Consider the following 22,896-nt stretch of genomic DNA (forward strand, 5'->3'; position numbering starts at 1 on the left):
GGTGCTGTGGGAAGCCATTGCTTTTATAATGCTCTTCAGATGTTTACAGCAAAACATTTTTTCCCAGTGATTGAATTTTTCAAAGTACTAAAATACCACAGAGAAATATGTTTCCCACCAGTTTTATGGCTCCCTGGATGCATTCTATACAAACCTTGTATCTGCCTGGACACAAACACTCTATTGCAAAAAGATATCTTGCCATTTTAACAAGCTACACTGCTTTGAAAGGATACACTGCAGTGGGAATGTCAGTGCCTTAAGAGTAATACTTCTTTAAGGGTACTATTTTATTAAAGCAGACCTCAGTAATTTGTTCCTGACTGTTATACACCCTTATTTTATTAAAGGTATTTTACATCTGTGGAGGAGATTACTACCACTCCTATTTTCTCCACTGCTTGGCTTTAATGGATGGTATGGAATATAATATTTATTAAGCCTAAGCAGGGGAGGACATAATAGCAGAATTGTCCTTTATAACCTATTTTACACAGTTGTAAAATAAACCTTAGTAAAGCAGGAATAATTATCCAGGAATATCCAGGAAATGGAGTACTCTGCCTTCTTCAAATAGTTGGAGGACTTAACTGCTGTTATACATGTACTTTAAGAAAATGAACTCAACAGTAATAATATTGATACTGGCTTGGTATTAGTTTAAAATATAGTAAGTTGAAGTATCTTTTGTGTCATAATTACCATGTTAGCATAGATCATATAATACATAATTATAATATCTGTATAGTAGTAACTGCATGTAATTCTACAGAAGACAAACACATTACAAAAATACTTATTAACTTTGAGGGTTAGAATTCCTTTACCTTATTCTGATGGCACCCAGACCCTGTAGCTGGCTCCACGGCTACTGGTCAGTTCTGCTGGTGATCACAAAGCTCTGGTGCCAGGGAATATCACCATTCCCTGTTCCTCAGTTCCGTGTGCCTGTAGATCTACTTATGGGCGAAGAGGACCTGTGTTTAGTGGCTGGACCCCAGAAGGCAATGAGTGTCTTGATTCCAGCCAGGTTTTGCCTGAGATTAGGAGCACAGACTTTGCACCTAGCATATGCACAGGTGACAATTCAATAGCTCCCTGAACCAGGAAGACAACTTCAAAAAAGCCTTTCCCAGTGATGGCACATCTGCTTTTTTAGCTGACAGGTAGAGTTTTTCAGGTGCAAAATGGGAACACAAGCATGTGTGCCATACTGGTGGAAATTTGGTCCCACCAATCACAGCTATCTGGAAGTTGTTGTAGTTTTGTGGGTTTTATGAATAGGAAAAAATGGAATCTTTCTAATGAGATCTGCTTCAAATTATTGGTTGTACTACCAAATACTGCAGTAAAGGCAGTAGGTGATGAAAATTATTTAAAAGGACATTGTATGTGGGACATGAAAGAGGTTGCCAAACTGTGGAGGCACAGAAGGTCTTTTTTTTGGGTACAGGGTTTCGCTTGTCGTTTCCTGAGTCTTGCATTTCCAGAGGTACCCAGTTGCCTGCCACAGTGCGCCTGCCCCTGCAGCAGGCCTGTGTTGGTGGCTTTAGCAGGCAGCTGCCAGCTTCTGCTGCCTGGCCTCCAAATTATACCAGCTGGGAGCCACCTTCTGCCCAGAAGCCATGTAGCTGCAGTTAGCGTGGTGCTGGGTCTCAGCTGCTCCCCTTCTCCCTCTACCTCCTTCCCAAGTCCCCGTGCACAGTGGTTGGATACAGGCTGCAAGAACGGTTCTTGAGTCTGACCGTGATGCTCACTAACAGTGGTCGTGTTTGGCCAGGAGCTGGCTTGCACATGCTGCCTGAGGACATGGCAGAGCAGGAGTGGCTCTGCTGGCGAGTGGACCTCACTGTCTACGTGGTGGGCACTGATACTCTCCAGCCAGCTCTGGCTGTCTGTGCTGGTAAGTTGCCAGTTCAGTTAACGGACATTCTTTCAGCTTGAACACCATCAACCTGTTCCTGTTTATCCACATCACACCCAGCCCGTGTTTCTTCACCTTTCTTATGCAATTACTGTACTGGTTCTTGGATAGCTCTTTCTTGCTGTTTCTTGTATGATTTCTCATCTTGGTGGCAGTCACTGGACTCTGTCTCAAAGGAAAAAAGGGAAAGATTTGGTATTAAGGATCCAATGCAGCTTTGCAATAAACTGATTCCTGATTAGATATTCCAGAAGGACTGGAAAAGAAAATCCTGTCTTCCCCCTTCTTTCCTGATATCTTCCTCCTCTTGTCCATTTTTTTTTTTTTTAATAAATTAATATTGTGGAAATTATTTGGACTGAAGTTATTACATTAATTATCCAAACTGACATTTTTGCAGTGTGTGAAAGGACAGGGTGGTATGTAAAATAGATGCACTAAGAACACCTACAGTATGACAACAAGTAGCAGGGTAATTGCTGAAAATGAAGTCTTTTCTGCTATCCCTTCCCTTCAACATCTGTTGTTCCATATGGAGTCATAAATATTTGCAACAAAATAGTTGAAGAAATAATCTCAACATTAATAGGGAAAAGCTGAATCCGCCAAGAAAATTAAAGAATCTTTTTTTTTTTTCTTGGCAAGTTCCTCCTACCCACCCTCATCTGACAGTTTAAAATCTCAGTAGATGAATAGTCAGACTAGTGATGCTTTAAAATCACCATGAAAAAAACCTTGTGAATGTTAATGGGAGAGTTAGCTGAGAAGAATTTTATAACCTCTTGATAATGGCCATGAGGAGGATTTTGTTTATTTTGTTTCATTTTCCTCCTTTCTTCCAGGCCACAGTATTTCTACTACTAGCCTTTTATTGAATAGTTGACATTTTCACTTTCCTCTATTGTCAGGAGAAATAATGTGTCTTGTCATTGTGAGGAATGACAAGGTACTATTACTGGCTGAGAGTAACTAGTTACTTTAAATTGCCGTATGGAAAATGCAGATCGATAGTACTTGTGCTTCTATGCAGATTAAGAAGCAACTTAAAGCATGGGACAACTTTAAATGTTTTGGAATCCAGATTACCAAAACCTGCCTGAGAAGCATCTCATAGGAGAAAGCAGGTATAATACAACAGAGACAAACTGTAAATTGTAGATAATTGTCGTGAATATAAACCATAGCATTTTGAAGGCTTCTTACTTACTTATTAGGAGCCGTGTACTTACAGCTCTCCTTAATGAACAGAATCAGGTGACATCAGTTGTATTTGTTAATCTGTACATACTGAACTTTAGACTGAAGTTACATGCAGTGAAACACTTCAGCTTTGGTGTCTAGCTAATGAATTACTGCACTTCTCAGTTTCATTTTTTATTATTGCAAACCCAGTATCTGATCTAACTCAGGTCCTTTTTTTTTAAGGTTTGAATTAATAAAATATTTTCAGGTGTTTTTACCGTCAGAGCTGTGTGAATATCTGAATATATTGTAAATATGTTGAAGTTATAAATAGGTATAATTTCTGTGTTATTAATGAGAGTACATTGATGAAAATGTCAAAGCTGTATAATTACACACCTCTTGATAAAGAGTGCACAGATAAAGACAATTTGTAAACTGTAATTTCAGCCTTTTCTAGTGAAATTTTCATTTCTCTGCTTTTTGCCTCCTTCTCCTATTCAAGAACTAAGTGCCTGCTTTATGACATCTTTCAGGAAAACACACCCTCATCATTCCTGAGAACAGGTCTATGGAAAGGTTGGCAAATGCATTGCTTGCAGATTTTTCTTCCTCTTTTTTTCACTGCTCCAAATCCTCAGTTTTTCCTCAGATAGCACATTGCACTAAATGTAACAGACATGGCCGTAAAAATCAATAAAAAATGTTTCTATAAATATATTAGCAGCAAAAGGAGGGCTAAGGAGACTCTTCATCCTTTATTGGAGGTGGAGGGAAAACATAGTGACAAAGGATGAGGAAAAGGCTGAGGTACTTAATGCCTTTTCTGCCTTCATAGTCTTTAATAGCTAGACCAGTTGTTGTCCAGATACCCAGTCCCCTGCGCTGGAGGGCGGATATGGGGAGCAGAATGAGGCGCCCATAATCCAAGGGGAAATGGTCAGCAACCTGCTATACCACGTGGACACACACAAGTCTGTGGGACTGGATGGGTCCAGGGTATTGAGGGAGGTGATGGAAGGGCTTGCCAAGACACCTTCCGTCATTTATCAGCAGTCCTGGCTGACCAAGGAGTTCCTGGTGGACTGAAAGCTTGCAAATACAATGCCCATCTACAATAAGGGCTGGAAGAATCTGGGCAACTGCAGGCCTGTCACTCTGACCTCAGTGCCAGCAAAGCTTATGGAGCAGATCATCTTGAGTGCCATCACTTGGCACACGTAGGACAACCAGGAGATCAGGTCCAGTCAGTATGGGTTTATTAAAGGCAGGTCCTGCTTGAGTAACCCAATTTCCTTCTATGACATGGCGACCCACCTAGTGGATGAGGGAAAGACTCTGTATGTGTATGTTGTCTACCTAGACTTCAGTAAGGCCTTTGGCACCATTTCCCACAGCATTCTCCTGGAGAAACCGTCTGCTCATGGCTTGGATTGGGAGTACTGTCTGCTGGGTAAAAAACTGGCTGGAAGGCCTAGCACACAGAATGGTGGTGAATGGAGTTAACAACTCCAGTTGGCAGCTGGTCACAAGTGGTGTTCCCCAGGGCTCAGTACTGGGGTCACTTCTGTTCTGATCATCTTTATCAATGATCTGGACTGTTACTGTTTTGCAGTGGTTTCCAAAAGTTTTTAAGGCAGCCTGGAAATGTGTATATAATGATGAGATCCTATTTTTAAAATGAAGGGGTTTTTATTGCAGAGCTCAGTCGTGAGAACTGTTTGTGTGCTATCAAGTTGTATCAATCATTTGAAAATGAAATAAAGTCTGATTTAAAGCTGGTGCACTGGATTAATCAGCTACTCCCCAATTGCATTCATTGACCCTGCTCATTCAGGGACTGTAATTAAGAAAAACAGCACTGACTTTAAATTCAGCACCTGAATCACAAGGTTAAAGCAGTAAATTTCAGAGTCTGATTGGTGCCAGGTTAGGAGGAGGTGTCTCTTTTCTCACTGATGAACAGGAGTGCTCAGCTCCTGGCAGAGAGAAAAAGGCAGGCAGGGGTTTATGGAAGATTTTCGATTATTAAGACACAGAAGACAGATAAGCTGGTCCTTGCAGACTTACAGATATAAGATGTTTGAAATAAACGATGCTTCAGGTTACAGGGTTTTCGTACTTACCTTTCCATGAAAGAAAAGAATTCTACTAGTTTCTAGTTAAGTAACGCAGAAGCTGTCAAGGTTTGAAATCAAGGGAAGTCATCTCACGTTTTTGGAAAACTGCTTTTTGTAGTTCAAAGTTGGAATTTGAGCCCTAATTCTGTCAAAATACTTGTGTTCGGACACCGCTGCCTGTCACTGTTGGTTGTGAAGTAGATCTACAACTGGAAGTCAAGGGACATCTTGCTACTATAAAGATATATCTGTTTGGATGATTCTGTAAGATCTTTGGGCAAATAATGCTATTTCAAATAAAAACACATCTTACTTTCACAGATGTGTAGCACATACAACCCAGCCGATGTTGTAGATCCTCTGTTTTATTAAGTCAAAAAGGTCCATTAGAGTATCTAGGCTGTTCTCTGTAACGACGGACCATTAAATGTAATCCACATCACTCAGGTGTGAAGCTCAAAGAATTATAATTTTGATAAGCCATTTTAGTCCTTTAGGACTTGCATGCCACAGGCAGGGAAAAGGAATTTGGTGGTGAATAATGCTTGCACGGGTCCAGGTAGACACAAGTTTTGAAGCATATGTGAATAACTAACTTCATGGTCTAACTGGTGTTACACAGGATGTAAATTGTAGCTTTAATATTTCTACCTTGTTTGAAGTGATGTGTCAAGTGTATCAGGTATGTGAATGATGGGTTTAAAAACATGCCATCTGAAAGCAAATAAACCAGCTGGCAGCTACAACTGTCTGTTGGTTTGGGCCATGCACTGTCATGCGGGGAGCAATTCGCGTTACTCGTGCTCCCAGTACTGTGCTTAGTCTGTAGGTGGATGCTTCATTTTCCAATACCTATTTCTGCAACTTAGGCAGAAGACAGAAGATGAAATACCCCAGTATATGGAATTAAGAACAGGAAACTTTCAGGCAGATTTCCATGTGCTTTCCTGGGAAAATATTCCATTTGCTGTTAGTGTTTACTGTGTGTTTCTTTGCAATATAATTCCTGCTTTCGTCTATTCATCCGGATGCCAGCTAGAAATTAAAATAAAAAGACCACACTCTAAATGGATTCCTGGATGCTATTATAAAGCATGGCAGGTTTAAAAAACAAGCTCGATAAAAGTAGTTCCCACTTCGCTTCAATAAATAGAAAGGTTGTTTGTCCTTGGTTGCACTCCAGTTGTTCTAGCTTTATTTCTTGCTTATTCTGTTGTACTATATGTGTGAGTGTAGCTTTTAGCATTGGTATTTTTAGTGTTGTTTAAAATCAAAATGCTTAAATCAACATCTTTTTTCCAATTAAAGAGATGCATTTGATACAATCCGCAAAAAATGCTTCCAACACATGCCATTTTTAATTGCTTTGCCAATTATGATTTCTCAAGTCTAACTAATAAATTTCTGCCTAACTGTGCACTTTATTCAGGATATGGGCAAGATGTAGACACCATTCAGATGTGAAGACCTATTACAAGATTGAAATAGATTTCTAATGCATTTATCATTCATCTTTGCAGAGTGTGATTTCAATCAGAAAGAAAAAAAAAAGATGATGAATGGTTTGACAGTTTCCACCCATATACGCTAAAACATAATATGCTTCCTCTGGTTTTCAGCTATTACAGACTTTAACATGCAATGTGACCTTGGTCTGCAAAGCATGTTTGGTTAGCACAAAAACTTAATCATAAGAAGTCATAAGTAGAATCCTTCTTCTTTACTGCCCTTTTTCTGGGACTTGGAAATTTATTGCTTCTGGGACAGGTAGGATATGAACAATGGGCCAAATAGAGTCCAGGGTTATCTCATCTGTGTGAAAACTGCTGCTGAAAATCGATGTGACCTCTGCTACACTGTCATCCCAATTCCCACCCTCTGTGTCCTATTTGTCTTTTGGTGGAAGCTTAGATCTGTGTGCTGTCTCTATGTGTCTCTCTTGGGCCAGATTATCAAAATGAATCATTGCCTGCATACCTCTTATATTTCTATTTATTTTCCTGGTGTTGACTAGGTCTGATGAAATATGATTCTTTTTGCATTTGATCCTCACTGCAGCAAGCAGCACCTAATTTAGCTGTGTCTATCTCTTTAAAGAAGAGTAATACTATTTTGAAACTTCAATCTGCTGTACAGTAACATTACAAACCATAGACCATGCAACCTGTCTTCACAGTCAATAGTAATTTTCCTTTCAGCCAATTTAATGTTATTACTTTCATCTCCAAATAGTAGAGATTTCTGGAGATTTCAAAGCAGCTGTAGTTTTGTTATGCATACTTCGTGTATTACTTTCTTTTTCAAATGCCACTTCAGTTTAGTCTTTTGTGACTCCATGGCTTAGGTATTATTTCTGTGTAGCATCATATGCAACAACTCACCACTTTATTTTAAAAGCTCTGCCACTGAGTATATAGAGAAATGATGTGTCTGAATCAGCACAAACTCTGTGGTCTGAGAATGTGACCAGGGCTTGTTTCTTTTAAATAGACCATTTAAATTACATGAACACAGCTCTAAAATGAGAGCTACAAAGACGTGTAGAGGTTACTGGCTTTTGTTGTTATTAGTCCTGAAGAATCATGATGAAGATGTTCCATTTAATGAACTCACATAGTGAAAACAAAATACTCCCTAAACAGCAATTTCAAAGAATACTTGAAACCTGTGACTGCTCCTGGTTCCTTGTCAGTAGGTATGGTTTAGAAACACAGCAGAAGTGCTGTTCAATAGATGCTCCTGTAGTTTGTGGAGCTAGGCAGCAGCGTTGTTGTTGGGGGGACACAGCGGTGCCATTTGTTGTCAGACTCTTTCGAGTTGGTTTTCTTTTTTAGATAAGGGAGGGGGCCTTTTGAATACGCTGTGGTCTCATTGTACATCCTGGCTTTAATATGACCGAGACGTTTGACAAATGAAACTATCAGGAGTGGCTGTGCAGTTTTCCTGAAAAAACACACGAGTCATGAACTTACAGCCAATACGTTGGGTGCAAGCTTTACTAAAAACCTATTGCTAAGAAGATATTCTTCATGATTTCTGCAGGTGCAGGAACATAACATACAGAGACTGGATTTCCCTGGAATATTGCACAGGAATATGTTTTTAACATTTCACAGTAAAAGCAATGTATGGAGTTTGGCTTTAAAGACTGCTAGGTTTTAGTTTTGTGGTTTTCGTCTTAAAATGAATACATGGGGAAGAAATGCTCATGAGGGATCTGAGAGAAGGAGATACATTTGCTATCCTAAAAGACATCTAAATTATCCTATTCAAAAACGTGAGTTCATTGGTGATAGTACTGATTCCTTACAAAATTTAAAGGTTTTTTGAAAACTATTTACTAATGCTGCTGCTTCATTTTGAATACACATTTCTACTGTGTGTGCACGGCTTGCTCTATAACAAGCTCTATAGCTTGCTCTATAGCAACTCATTTGAACCCACAAGTGAAGGGGAAGCCAGCAGGTCCCCGTTCTGGAGTTTGGAAGAAGTGCATCAATTTAGTTCTGTGCAGCAAGCTGCAGGAGCAGGGCCCTGTGTCAGTCGTCCTCTCCTCCCTGGCTGCTCCACGACCCCCCACCGCCCAGCTCTCTCTATGGAGGAGAAACTCCTCTGAGTTTCTCCTCTGCTAGAGAAACTCAGCAAAGCAGTCTGGCTACTGCCTGTGATGGGAGAGGCTGACAGCAGCACAGTACTTGGAAAGAGAACCTGCGCTGACACTTCACTGACAACGTGGAGCTGGTGCTAGCTAAGCAGGAGGGAATGACTCAGTAGCGATTATTGACTGCTGAGTATGGGAAGGATAATGTTAAAGGAGTAAAGAGATGTGATGTGCTTCTTGAATTTTGTCAAGGTTATAGCTACAAAAAATGCACATCAGAGAATGGCAAACATGATAGAATGAAGAAAGGTCATTCAGCTTTAATGAACTGTGTAACACTCTTGTAATTCTGTAGTATAATTTGTAGATATTTGAGATATATAGTAGTCTGTTACAGCTGTGTTGTAGCCTTCAGTGTATTTATTAATCTGTACTATTTTGCAACCTTACCTTAGCAACAAGCACAGCTGCCCAAGGATGGAAACAGTATCAGTTGTACTAATGCACTTAATTTTGACTTCCAGGTAAACGGAATGCTACTTTCCAGAAATTACATTTCCCTATACTTCTAATGCTTTCTGATGTTGCTTTTCAACCTGTCGTTACAGAAGAGGTCCAAATTGCCATTCCAATAATGAAACCAACCTTAGATAAAGTCCAACTGGCTGGACAGGCCTTGCCTCCTGGATTTCCGGCGCCATTTCTTTTTGCTGATGGTCTTTCATCAGTAGAAACACTATTAACCAACATTCAGGTAAATTATTCTCTACAGGGCTAGGTTATGTCATGATAGATAAAATGTGTTTCAGTTTTAGTCTTTTTTAGAAGTTTCAGAAACTTATTTTGTATCTGCAATTCTAATTTCTTCTATTTAATGTAATGCTTAGGTTCCCACTATTTGGCATCATCGATCGTGAAAGGGTTTCATACATTGTCTTTTTGACTTAATACTTGGCAATAATGGTCATATTAAAATTCACCAGTCTCATTATTCTTCCTTTGCTTTTCCCTGCAGTTGACTGAGGTCAGCAATGATATGGCATTCTGTAATAAACCACATTGGTAGGATGAATTAGCAAAAGCTATACTGAATGATTCCATGCCACAAAATTAGTTGTTTTTAATATTCAGCTACTTCAAATGCCCAGTTGTGTTCCAGGTCTATAGGTTTCTGCTTTTAATTTTTGTGTTTTCCTAGAAGGTGTAAAAGAAGCAGATGGATGAATGTTGTTAGTGCTGAAACAAAATGGTATTTTCAGGTTTTACATTTGTGTGTGTTTCAGGGCCTACTGAAAGTGGCTGTGGACAATGCAAGAGTCCAGGAAAAGCAGATACAGCAGGAAAAGAAAGAGTTAAAGATGGAGCTTTGTAGAGAGAGAGAACTAAGAGAGAGCTTGGAAAGGCAACTCACAGCTGAGCTGCAAAGCAGAGGTGAGTGAATGAAAAATTGAGTTTAGATATCTATTAAATGTATAACCCTTTGGCATTTCCAGCTGGAGCTGTGAGGACTCAACTGACATTCATACTTCAGTGTAATGCAGCAGTGGACTAGCACTGCTAATGAAAATTTAAATTTAATAAGAACAGAATGAAGCACGCTTTTCTGTAAGCAGACAGAATAGTGGCTGAAGGATTATTTCCTGGAGGGCAACTGGCCACAGAGAGTTTTGGCAAGTTCTGTGCAGGAAAGCTGATTTGGCTTCATGGCTTTCACGTGCATTATTACCCCTCTGCCTGTGTATTCCCAGCCCGATTTCTTCATTTGACAGCTTTAATTTCTTTTGTTTTCTGCTATTATCCTCCAAGCATTGAGAATCAGTCTCACTGTGAGAAAGAGAGTATGTCTGCAATTTGGGTATGTAGGTGATTTTTTTTCATTACCTTACTACTTACCTAGCCCCCATTTCTGTAGTTTGTCCTGTGGGTAACTTCAGTGCAATGAAATAGAACTACAAGAAACTGTCCACTTAAGTGCAAGATCTGAACCAAGTAACCCTAGATGATAGTTTTTTTCCATCAGGAGAGTGCAGTACAATACCACCCTCATTACAGGGCCTTCTAAAACAAACCCATGACTCTTTAGAAGCTTTTGATAATAATAGACAATTAAATTGGTAAGTCTGATTTTTTTGCTATGATACTGCAACTAAGGCAGTGTTCTTTTTAAAATTCAAATATGCATCTGAAGGAGAGGAAGAGTTCTTCATGTGCTAAAAGCTATTTCTAGATTACACCCATGAAAACAGAAATACAAAACTAGGTAAGAGACATAGGTGCCAATTACTATCTTCCTGTGTGGTTTGAATTGGAATTAAGCATGTAGAACAGAGCTGTCTGCAGTGCCAGGGCTCAGTAAGAGGCCACAAAGAAGGGCACTTCTGAGTCGAGTTGTGAAGGGTCAGTAAATACTACAGAAGTTGCTAAATTAGCAGTGGGTATTCAGAAATGTTGCATCACCCCAGCTGAGTGTGGATGAGGTGACAGCATTTCTGTAAAACAAAACTTACCTCCCTGTAGGCAGACAGCACACTGTGCACCTCCTGAGTCACATTTCAGTCAACAAAAACCTTACACTGTTCACAGACTTTGTTGGCTTCTGGCTCAAAAGACAATTTCACCAATAATCAATATCCTCAGCACCGTTTGTCTTTCAGGTCATTGCCACATGCACATCTGTTTACTATGGAAAGTCAGAGAGGCTTTTACATACGAGATGCTCAATTTTCCAAAGTTACGTTCTACAGATCACATTTTGAAATTCATCATTTATTAAAGTCTCCCAGAGCTTTCCTACGTAATGGTATCCTTTTTTTTTTCCCCTTTTTCTCCACACCCCTCCCCACATCCCAGCTGAAGCATTCAAAAATCCAGAAAGATCCGTACAAGTCAATAGGAATTCAGATGAACAAGTGGTCACAAAGACTTGTGTAAATACTATGAATTTCCCGAGAATTTTTCCAGATGTTTTAGTCAATTTTCTAATGATATTTTGTGATTTGAAATTCACAGGTATCCAATATACAGGAGAAGCAAATAAAAGGGATTGCAAAATACTGCTTGTATAAATTCCACTTTCATTTTAACAATACTTGTGAGCAATGTTTGCCACAGTTTGTGCACTAGCAAACTTGACTCAAATAGGTGGTAGTTTTAAAAGGGCATTTATGTTTAAGCTTAGATTCTTTCTGGTCTGTTAGTTTTAGCTACCTTTTCTAGTGCCATCACTTCTCCATTTGTTTGATTCCATAATGAATCCATGGGATTAAGTACGGCTCTGAGGATTTGACTACCTATGTGAACCAGAGCAGCACAATGCAGAGGTGGTCTCTGACCCTCTGCATGAGCTGTGATGGGTTGTAGGAAGGTAGAGTGTTCATATGAGCTGGGGTGTGCTATGGGAGTCATCTTTGACCCCTTCCAGGGCTTGCTAACATTGTTCTCCACATGGTTCTGAGAAGGTACTTGGGCATCAGCCCCTGGTCCAGCTAATCTTCTTTGTGCCAGTCAGACATGTGCCAGGTGGTCACAACTTTCCTGAAACAAGAGCTGTGTCCAGGAGGGGCGTATTTCCTGGCTGCAGGATACCCCCAGCAGAAGGTGGTGATGGGCCTGTGGAGATCCCACCAAGCAGTTTAAACCAGGAAGGAGAGGTGTGGGTCATACAGCAAAGAGACACATGATGGTGTTCTTGCAGCACTGGTGAAAAACACAAGTCTAAGAGCCCATTAAAGATAGTTTAATAGGGATAATAAGGACAGGAAGGAGCACAGGAAAGGTTGTGGTTGGCAGAGGTAGGTATGTGAGATGCAGTTCTGGCCCAAGAAATGGTGACCTGCTGCTGGTGAAAAATAAAGTTAAATACAGGATTAAGGAAAAGGCTTAAAAGGTGCATTTTATTGCTCGAATTTATATAGGTGAGGCAATACAATAGCCAATGTCAGCAGTTCACGATGAAGATATTGATCACATGGCTACAATTAATACTATACAATTCTCTAGTTACAGTTTTATTTATAGTTGGATTTAAAACTGAGATTACTCGGGAATACTTCTGTTTTCTGCCAATTCTTATATAGGTGAACCAACAGCCTGTGGCTGAGTTTTGTCAAGGCCCTGTTTCTGCTTTCCATCTGTAGAAGAGGGAAGATATGACTGTAAAGTGCATTGTGATCTACTGCTGTACAGGAGTTATTGCACTGGCGCCTATGTTAAGTCCGAACAGCCAGCTACTATGCAGGGGTTTATGGAGTGCTTTAGTTAAAATGAGAAATTGCTGATGAAGATAATAACACTCATTTACTTACCAGTGTTACAAGGTTGTTTTCCGCCTGCTTTCTACCTGGGAAGTTCCCTCTTAATTTCTCTCTGAGATTCTCTACATTTGGGAACAAAAACCCAATGCTTTTTTGTTCCTCTCCTTTGGCTTTTTGTCTTTTTTTTCCTCCCAGTAATAGGGAAGTGCTTAAGTACTCATGTTACTCAGTACATACCCCTTCTCTACACATTTGATCTTTCATCTGAGTTATGTAACCACTTAACCCAGCTTCAAAATAGCCTTACACCTGACTTCTGTCTTGGGCAGTGGTTCTTGGTATTTCAGTTATTCTGCTTCAAAATTAACCCAACTCCTGTTCCATTTTCACCAAAAAAATGACCTAATTCCATGGGGTTTCACTCTATACCCCATTGGTACTGACATTTCAGATTCTCCAATGCTGCATACAGACAGTTTGCCTGCAGAAATACATGTAATTTCCATTTAATATTAGAAAACGTAACTAAAACCAATCTCTGAACATTCAGAAGACTTCCTCTATCCATTAGAATGGTCAGGGATGACATAACCAGTGTGCTTGGATTATCTTTCTAGATAAAACTGCTGGAGGAAGAGGGTGCATTGTAAATCTCAACATTAAAGCAAAAGGTTAGAATGAAGGGCGAGAGATTTTTTTTTCATTTTGAGGATATACATTGCTGCTGTTGCTGGAAATCAGTTTAAGCCGATGATCTGCTCAACCAGACTCTGCAGAACTGTACCTGGAATTGAGTCCAAACTGGTGAAGTCAAACATGAACTACCAGGCTGGCTCCAAGATGCTGAGGTTCTGGTGCGGAGACTGAAATCCATGAGGCTATTCCAGAGTGACAATACAATTTGCAATTTTTAACCAGATCTGAAGCCCTGTCAGATTGTTTCACTACAGGACATGGCTTGGGGGTTTTGTGGTTTTGGTTTTGGTTGGTTGGTATTTGTTGGTTTGGTTTGGGTTTTTTAAATATCAGATTCATGACAGAGTTTTGTGGGGTTTTTTTCTCAAGCCTTGAACATAAACTCATTTACTGTCTCCATTATGTATTAATTGTGCTTTAACAGCCATTCTTATAATTTCAGCAACAATTCAGAAACGCTTGAAGAAAGAAAAAAAGGCAAAGAGAAAATTGCAGGAAGCTTTGGAATTTGAATCAAAGAGAAGAGAACAAGTGGAACAAGCGCTTAAACAGGCCACATCAGGTGACGGTCTCAGGATGTTAAATGGTAATGTCTTAGTTGGCCTTTCACAGTTAGCTTAGAATGATGTTTAATCGAGTGGAAAAAAAGAAAGAAGTAAAATGATGCACAAAGTAAATTCCAGAATAAAAAACTACAATCTTTTTCCTGAAATAATTAAAAATCTATTTCAGGCCATGTGCTCTGGGTCATGAATTAAAAAAATAAGTAAGTCTGTAACTAGAGAAACAGACAGAGCAGTTTACACAGACCTGACAAGAAATGCTGAATACATTACCAGAGAAATCTGTTACAGTGCCAGCTAAGACAATGTGAAATTTGGTTCCTGTAAGGTTCTCTGAACTCTTCTCTCCCAGCAGATTCATTTTTAGAACTGCTGAACTTCATTTTAAAAGCCGTTTGGCTGAACTTTGCTCAGCCTCAGGACCTATTAAGTTTGTTAAATATGTATCAGCTTTCAGAGCTGACTAGGTTTTGAATACTTCCCAAATACTCTTGTGAAACAAAACCAAATCAGTTCATCTCCTAAGCAGTGATTATGTTTTGGATAGTGGGAGGATTTGCCTCTCCTGCTTAAGATGGTTCTGGCCAAAGTTATGGCTTTGGTGGTTTGAATATTTAACATGAACCTAGTTGAGTTTTAGCTAATTTCAGGTTCTGTAACTAAGGTTTAGGCTGTGCATCCCTTCCTGGAAGCCTCTGCAGAGGCTTATGAATCAGGGTTATGTTCAGTTGGTATCTGTAGTCTTTACGTTAACTTTGTGCTGCCCACTGTGGACACTGCCAGTAACTGAGCCATGGTAACATAAGCAGACTGCAAAATCTGCCTGAACTGCTAAATAAAAATAATGAGCTTATCTTGAGTTCTCAGTTGTGAGGGCTACCCAAACTGTTTTTTAAAGTTAGAGCCAGCCTGTCTACGTGAACTGCCATTGCAACACTCTGCAGTGGCATGCAAGTTGTGATTTATCTACAACACCTAAGACATATAAACTCCTTAAGTACAAGAGCAGCAGCTTTCAGAGTCATTCTCATCTGCTGGGTTTTATAGTCCAGCATATCACTATAACCAGGAACTGGCTGGCTTTTCTGATGTACGGGGTGAGCGGTGGTGATTCCAGCATGGATATATAGCTTGCCATTGCACTGTGGTCAGGGACAGTGACCCAAGGGAGCGTGAATGGACAGAGACAGCAGAAACCTTTTCCACCACCTCCCCTGGATCAGGAAAATGCCCAGGTTGCATCCCATAGACACAGCCAACACCATGAGATGAATGTCAGAAAAAACCCCAAACTAAAATCCTGATGTTCTGTAAGGTCATTCACCCAGACTCTGCCATTGCTGGTGAGCACCCGCTGCTCACATGACAGTTAGGAGTACTCAGCAATTCTGGAAGCCACAAATTAAGGGGTACCAACATGCCAGCAATGTGATTAACAGATCTTTACATCTGCTATTGTGGGCCTGGCTGCTAGTGGTTTGATTTGCAAGCACACTCAGGTAGTCATATATATGTTAGTGCCTGCAAGAAGCTGATATTTACATGCTAATCTGATTGCACATGCAAATCAGGTAGCTCATTAGCATCTTAATCCACAATTTAATTGCAGGTACAATTTTATGACAACAAAATGTGAAGGGCTATTCTGAATATTTTTAATTTAACTCTGACAGTCTGTCTCATTTAACAGATGCTGTTACTAGTTACAGATGACTTTGTCATTTTTCCTATATACAACATGTACTCTAAAAGGTTTGAAGGGAAAGAACCTTTTCGAATTAATAGATCAGTGCCCTGACTTCCCTTCAAAACAGGAATCTGAACAAGGAAAGCCCTATGTAATAGCAGTCATTCTTATAAGAAAAATTCGTGTACATGAAAATATTATTTATTTGATCATATGTATTTGTAGGGCTATATATGCATACATCACATATTTCATTTACACTTATATTACTAAGTTACAAACTCATATTGCTCTTCTGTGCATGGACCATATTTGTAATGTGTTGCCCTGCTTTGACACAGAGTTTGGTGAGGCTGTAGGGTGCCCAGCAAAATGTCATCTTTGCAATGGATACTGACTTTCCATCTAAAGAGAACTGAGAAAGCAACAGTCCAGTTATTCCCTACTGGACAAAGTCCAGAACAGGCTTCCACACAGAAAAACTTCAGAACTGTACATGCAGCTCCCTTTCAGGTGTGGGATTTTTCTAGCTGTAATTCTAAGGGCTGTATGATAAGGGAAGCAGAAGTGTCTCCAGGATTTGAGGTGTCATGGATTCAAATCACATACCCTTCATGCTAATCCTTGCTGGCACAAGGTGGATAATGGCATCTGTTACCATAACACCCTAGGGTGTTTGAGCCCCCACCCCCAGCCTGGAAGATTGTGCATACAGAGGTATTACCAATATGAAATTAAATAGTTCAAAAGTGTACATCATCATGAGACCCTTTCCCAATTTGGAAGAAAGGGCACAATCCATTTTGGAAAGCTCTTCTCATAAATCTGGAAATATTTCACATAGTATCACATATGTAGTTTTGTTTTGGGTGATAACGCTTGTTTACAGCATCCTGAGGTGAGTCTTTCAAATGCAGTTTGCACAGTCCTTGTCTGTACCACGCGCTCATACAAACTGATACACACACACACAGACATGCTGACTGCCGCTGGCTGTATTCTTTGAATCTGTACATTGCAGGTACACGGCTGGGAGAGTCAATGTAGTTTAGTATTATCCCAGTTTAATATTGACTTTTATTTTTCATCTGTCAGATGCCCTCATTCTCCAAGAGAATTTTACAGACATACTACGATCACGTGTTGGTTATTATCTGATCATCAGACAAATGTGAAGCACGTTAAAAATAATTCACTGTGAGACCAGTAATGTTTGCACATTTTGGAAACGATTTACTACTGAAAATTCTATGAAGACCAAATGTTTTATGCAAGACCGTGTAACTTGGAGATCACCCTAGTTTGCTATAAATATTTTTCTAAAGATGCATGAGAGGAGGGCAAAGGGGAATGCATTAATCTTCAGTGTCGTGTCTTTCAGATGCTGGAATCCCAGATATGGAAATAGAACACAACGGAACCCAACATGACAGTGCAGCAATGCAAGGTGCAGTATGTACCACATCCCATCACTTGTTTACCACGAGCCATATGAAAAATTTAACAAAATGCAGAATAGTTTTTGTCTCCATTTTTCCACTTTAAGATAAATGTAAATTACACAATTTAATGTTGTTTTCCTGTTCAGTACAGAACAAGAGCGGAAATTAACTTTGTTTAAACAGAGATGTTGGAAAGTGATTTGTAGCTATCAGATACATCCGCTTAGTTCAGAGGTGGTTTTACATGCGATTTACCTTTTTTAAGTATTTTACCTCTGATCCTTAGCTACCTATGAAGGTCACAGATGTTTTCAAAAACTACATAAACTAACTGTAGGACAAAAAGGAAAGTCATGTTCATGTTTAGGAGCGGAGCATCTTAGTGCTCCATTTCCCTCGCCGTTCAGTGACTGTTTGTAAATACAGTTTGTATTGTCTAAGTGCTTCCCAAAGAAGAGGAAGCGCATTCTGGCTGTAGGCCTGGGAAGCGAGGGAGCTGCGATCATTACTTAGGGGAGGGAGGTGCAGAGATCTTCAGGGTTATTTCCATTGCCATTGGAAGGCTATTTGGGACGGGCAGAAAATCCATAATCACGTCCGATAAAATATGGTCTGAGTAATTTGAACAGAGAAATTCTCTGGTGAAAGCCCAGTTTCATAGTGTTGGTTTCCTATAAAACCAACTTTCTCCCTTCGATTCCGTGCCATATTCATGACACACCATTCAGTTCTGCACCAACTATTCCAGCAGCCTGGAGACTGCTACCCATTTCAGTGTAACTGCTGGTTCCCAGAGCCCTTCTACCCCCTCTGCTGAATCAGGTAATAGGAACGTGCAAAATAATGTGTGTTGAAGTAACTAGAGACAGTCCCCTTCAGTGCAGGGAGGAGTGCAGTGCAGTTAAGAGATACAAACCTAACTTCCAGCATTTCTCAACTGTTAAAGCCTCGACTTTGCGTACCTCTGCTATGCATCTGTCATCCATCTGTCATCTATACGGGAAAGCTTTCAAATATTTTTACTGCTGTCTCTTTTTGTGATTTTAGGTTCATATGCTATGTATTTCAAAGAAGGAGAATCACAGCTTTATTGTAGTGCATATATATACATACAACATATGTGTGTATATATGTGTACACATATGATTAGAGCTGTGCTCTAAATATTGCAATTGGAAAAGTGTTACTGCCAGAAATAGTCAAAATATTGGATAAGCACTAAGACACATGTATTTAAATTTGACAAGCAAAATATTTGTAACATTTCTATCTATTTATGATACCTGCTGAGAGGAGTGCTCAGTGCTCATCTGAAAAGATCCCAAGAGTCAAAGGTGCCTCTGGACAGAATCTAGTAAAAAAAAAAGAAAGTTAATTTCAATTTTCAATTGGAGGAAAAAAGTTACAGTTGGCTTAAAGGGTGGAAAACATCAAAACTGATTATAAAAAACTGGAGAAAGTGATACATTGCCACTTCTGACAACCATTTACTTAGAAGGAATTAAGAGAACGTCCTTACGCTTCTGTAGTCTGTTGATATAAAAGAAAACCTTGTGATTTTATGATTTTCATTTCAGGTTTGGGTTGGTTTATGTTTTTTTAATGTGGTCCCAACTACATCATTCTTTAGTTTTAACAGGCTATGGATAATGTGGTTCTTGTCCAGGTTAAAAGCCTGAACAAAGGGAGAAGTGGGTTTCCACTGAGCTCAGTAGCTGTAGGCCTGGTGCCTGCTGTGAAAGCAGAACGTGACTTGTGCAGTAGTCATAGTAGCTGTAAACCTGCCCTGTGCTCCTCAGTGGCAAAGCACCTCTCGACTTCACCACCGTGATGAAGGACAGTGTATGCTGACTTCAGAGGGGTTTGCTGTGGTAATCCTGTTCACATGTAAACGTGTGATGAGTTTAGCCTTTTTTCCACAGAGCACTCTCAGCTGATAAAAAGGCTTCTGAAGAGCTTTCCATAGAGCTTGTTTAGATTTCAAAGCGTTCCTATCCTGTAGCACCATCCCTTTCATTTTTATTTGTGCTGATACTGTAATATCTTCTTACTCTCTTTTCCTTTGATTACAGTTTTTGTACTTGACAGCTACTATTGCACTACTGTCGTTAACAATTTGAGCACACTCCCTCCTTGCCTCTGTCATTTGCTGCCTTTGTTTTTTGGACCCTGGGAGGAGGAAGGGTCAAAACACACATGCCCCTCATACAAAGCTGTTTCCAAGCTTCCAAAATCTCTGTTGCACAGAAAAAAGCTTTAGCATCAATGCAGACCTTTCTTTTTCTGTTGTCAATAGCTCTGCTGGACAGAAATCTATCATTCACACAGTGCCTTGCCTTTGAAATTCAATTAGTTTCACTGCCAGTATCTCCTTAAGACGGTTTAAAGGAAAATTACAAAAATGCTGCACAGCCACCTTTCACAGTGATTAAGTCATATCATATTTTATGCTCATTTCTTAAAATGATTTTATTAACACAAGCTGTTCATGTACTGGGATTCTGATCTGCATTATAAATCTCTTCCGTTCAGTCGACTCATTTTCTTTCTGCTTTGTATATTAATTGAACAGAAATACTGTGCAGACGAGACAAACTTTCTGAACTTTACAGTCCAATACCTGCATCCTCTGTATACCTGATCTTTTAGTCCAGCAGAGCTTGAGCTGATAGAAGCTTTTAGCTGACAAAATAGGAAATTAATAGTTGCTGTGGTTATAGAGCCTCCTGCGTAGTTGAGTGGTGCAGGAGGGTGATGCACGCACACCGATACCCTCCTGGTCCTGCCTCCATCACTCACTTGTGGGCCAGCAAGATAGTGCATCAACCATTTTATCAGCCAATCTCCGTTTCACATAAAATAAACATACTGGGTGTCATTAAGTGCACCTTCAGATCAATGATTTTTGCAAATGACATTCAAGTACCATTCGAGTAGTGCATTTTTGCTGATAAAAGCAAATTAAATTAGCACAACTACAAGTGTGCTGATAAAAACTAAAACCGAACAGCAGCACCATTAGCTAACAAAGTAATATTTTCTCTTTACTGCTTTCTGCCATTTAGTTATTATCCTATTGGAAATCTAATTATAATCCTTTTACTCCCTAGTCAAACTTCACAGTTTTTGCAAGCTTAGCACTGACAAGTGATTTCATTACATTTGATTGCCCGCGCCCAGATTGACTTAACTTCACTCCGAGACCTAAAAGCCCTCTCAGTTTCTCAGATTCCCTGTTTGCACATTACAGCAACAGCTCCTTTAATTAATTAGCATGAACAGCAGTAACATGAACTGCTGAACAGAAAATAACATCATTTTATGATCGCAGGGAGACTTCTCCTTTTGCATGTTTATACCTTAGTTAACTTTTGTATTACTATATTTCATTGTTAGGGGATATTGGAACAATCAGCAAAGCAATGTTATCTTAAAATTTTAAAAAATAGATGTTACCATAATACTTGATGCTAATCATTTACAAGAACGAAGACTCCAAATTTCAAGGAGGAGGCAGCAGCACAGGCAGACTGACCTTCCAGGGGTGAAAACGCAGTTCAGAGGAAACGTGGTTCCCTGAACCTGCAGCAGGAGGGGGACCCAGGGTGGCTGCTGCTGCTTTTGTTTGTGAAATAACCTGGCAGAGATTTAGCACAAAAACTCTCAGTAACTGTGAATAACTTGTTGTTTTCCTCTGTTTGCCAAAGATGAAGGACTGTTGCAGTTTGGAACACATTTGGGGTTTTATTATTTAGAAAACTGGGCTATATTTTTTCAATATTATGGTATAACCTGTCAGTTTCCAAATCTAGCCAGTGGTAAAAAGGGGCAAGGGGGACAGAAGAGAGAGTTGTGTTTTTTAGGAGGTTTAACAACTTTGTTACTGTATCAAATGATACCTCCAAATGCTGCAATCCACTGAAACCAACCACACTACTGAATTTCGGAGTACTCTAGAATTTTAAGAGACAGACTCAACAAGCTTGGAAATTACAGTGCTATTGTCTTGGTCTTGCTTTCACTGAAGAAAGTGTTCAGGCACTTAGAATTTTACATAAGAAAAGACCAAAGCACTGTGATTAGAAACTCTTGAGATTAAACTAACCAGAGGCCTGGTATTTTCCTTGAAAGCAAGTTCTTTGCTGTCTTTTTTGCTTGAATTTTAGCCTTTCTTCCTCCCATCCTGCTCCGGATGCTCTGACTTAGGAAACCTCTACTAGTTAACCCTGTGCTGCGTCACATTGCAGTGTTTCTAGAAATCTCTTCTGAAGTTTGTGTGCCATTACCAGACTGCTGTATCCAGGTGCACACTGGCCACAGCTGCTGAAAGCCTTTGCATTAGCTGCTCACCAAGAAAAGGTCCCTCTATAACTCATCAAAGATCACTGCTCTGACTGCATGGCTCTTCTGCTGGTGATGCAAATGTGAAACATTTAAACATTATGCTTTAAAAACAACAGTATCACTGATGTTGGTTGCAGTGTTAGTTCTGCTTTTGGCACCCAATTTCTCTTACTCTCTTGCTCTCTGTAAGCTCATGCACACACATGCAAGGGAGGAAGCTGAGATTTAGAGATTTACTGGAAACAAAAGGTGGGTAAAGGTTTCCCCAGGAGACCGTTGAGTGTGCAACTCCGTACCTTTCAATTCTTACAAAGGGCTAAATCATTTATTCAATAATTCAGTGTCAGTAGGCTTGAGTATTTTCTAAGCAGGAACCACTATGTTATCGTCCTGTCTACTCATACTGACAGTGGCAATCCAGCATCTGCATAGTTTGTATTCAGTGAATATATTCTTGTCCTTGGCTGTTGTTACTTATTAGAAATCCTGTTTTCTGTACAAGTTTTTAGGTCTGTTAACATGGATGTGGAAATATTTGACAGAGGTGACTCAGTAGTCCTGAGCACAAGAAAAGAGAAGAACCCCCAGATGCAGGGTACTGCACTGAGGAGCCTGGTGCCATGGCCCTGCCTGCTGTGGGAGGAGAGGGAGGCAGCTCAGCCAGCACTAGGCATCAGGGACTGCAGAGGTGGAAAAGAGGCAATAGGAAAGAGCAGTAGATTAAAAGAAAGCAAACCTGTTGCAGAAGCAGCAGTTATTATTCACTGGCTTCTGTGAGTCTATAGGAAACTGCACTGCTCATAGGGTGGTGTGTTTTCTCTTTCACTGCTCAGTTTGGAAAACAGATAATGGAAGGGAAAAGTTCTGCTGCACAACTAAAAGCCAGTTTTACTCACTGTTGTCATTCGGCTGAGTGAGTAGCCCAAAACCATGAGAACTGCTTGCATGCCAGGTCCTTCCTTTTTTTTCCCCATGGTAGTGAAGGGATCCTTTGCTGTGTTTGTTGGAATTGCTGTGGTCCTTAACCCCACAGAGGAGCCTGGGTGCAGCCTGGCCAGCACTCCCCACCAAGGGAGTAGGGAAA

General features: G+C 40.0%; 1 protein-coding gene across 1 annotated transcript in view; it reads left to right on the forward strand.

Moving 5' to 3' along the window:
• The first annotated feature begins 1,749 nt into the window (after positions 1 to 1,749).
• The window catches only part of LOC104413097 (dachshund homolog 2-like), a 26,075-nt gene continuing 4,928 nt past the window's right edge, over positions 1,750 to 22,896 (forward strand). The window contains exons 1-5 of the mRNA XM_010024010.1: positions 1,750 to 1,903; positions 9,352 to 9,581; positions 10,111 to 10,258; positions 14,219 to 14,362; positions 17,408 to 17,473. Of these exons, the coding sequence (XP_010022312.1) occupies positions 1,750 to 1,903; positions 9,352 to 9,581; positions 10,111 to 10,258; positions 14,219 to 14,362; positions 17,408 to 17,473 (742 nt within the window). The remainder of the gene's footprint in view (positions 1,904 to 9,351; positions 9,582 to 10,110; positions 10,259 to 14,218; positions 14,363 to 17,407; positions 17,474 to 22,896) is intronic.

This window comes from Nestor notabilis, unplaced genomic scaffold (assembly GCF_000696875.1).
Source record: "Nestor notabilis isolate BGI_N333 unplaced genomic scaffold, ASM69687v1 scaffold12471, whole genome shotgun sequence".
In the NCBI taxonomy this organism is placed as follows: Eukaryota; Metazoa; Chordata; class Aves; order Psittaciformes; family Psittacidae; genus Nestor; species Nestor notabilis.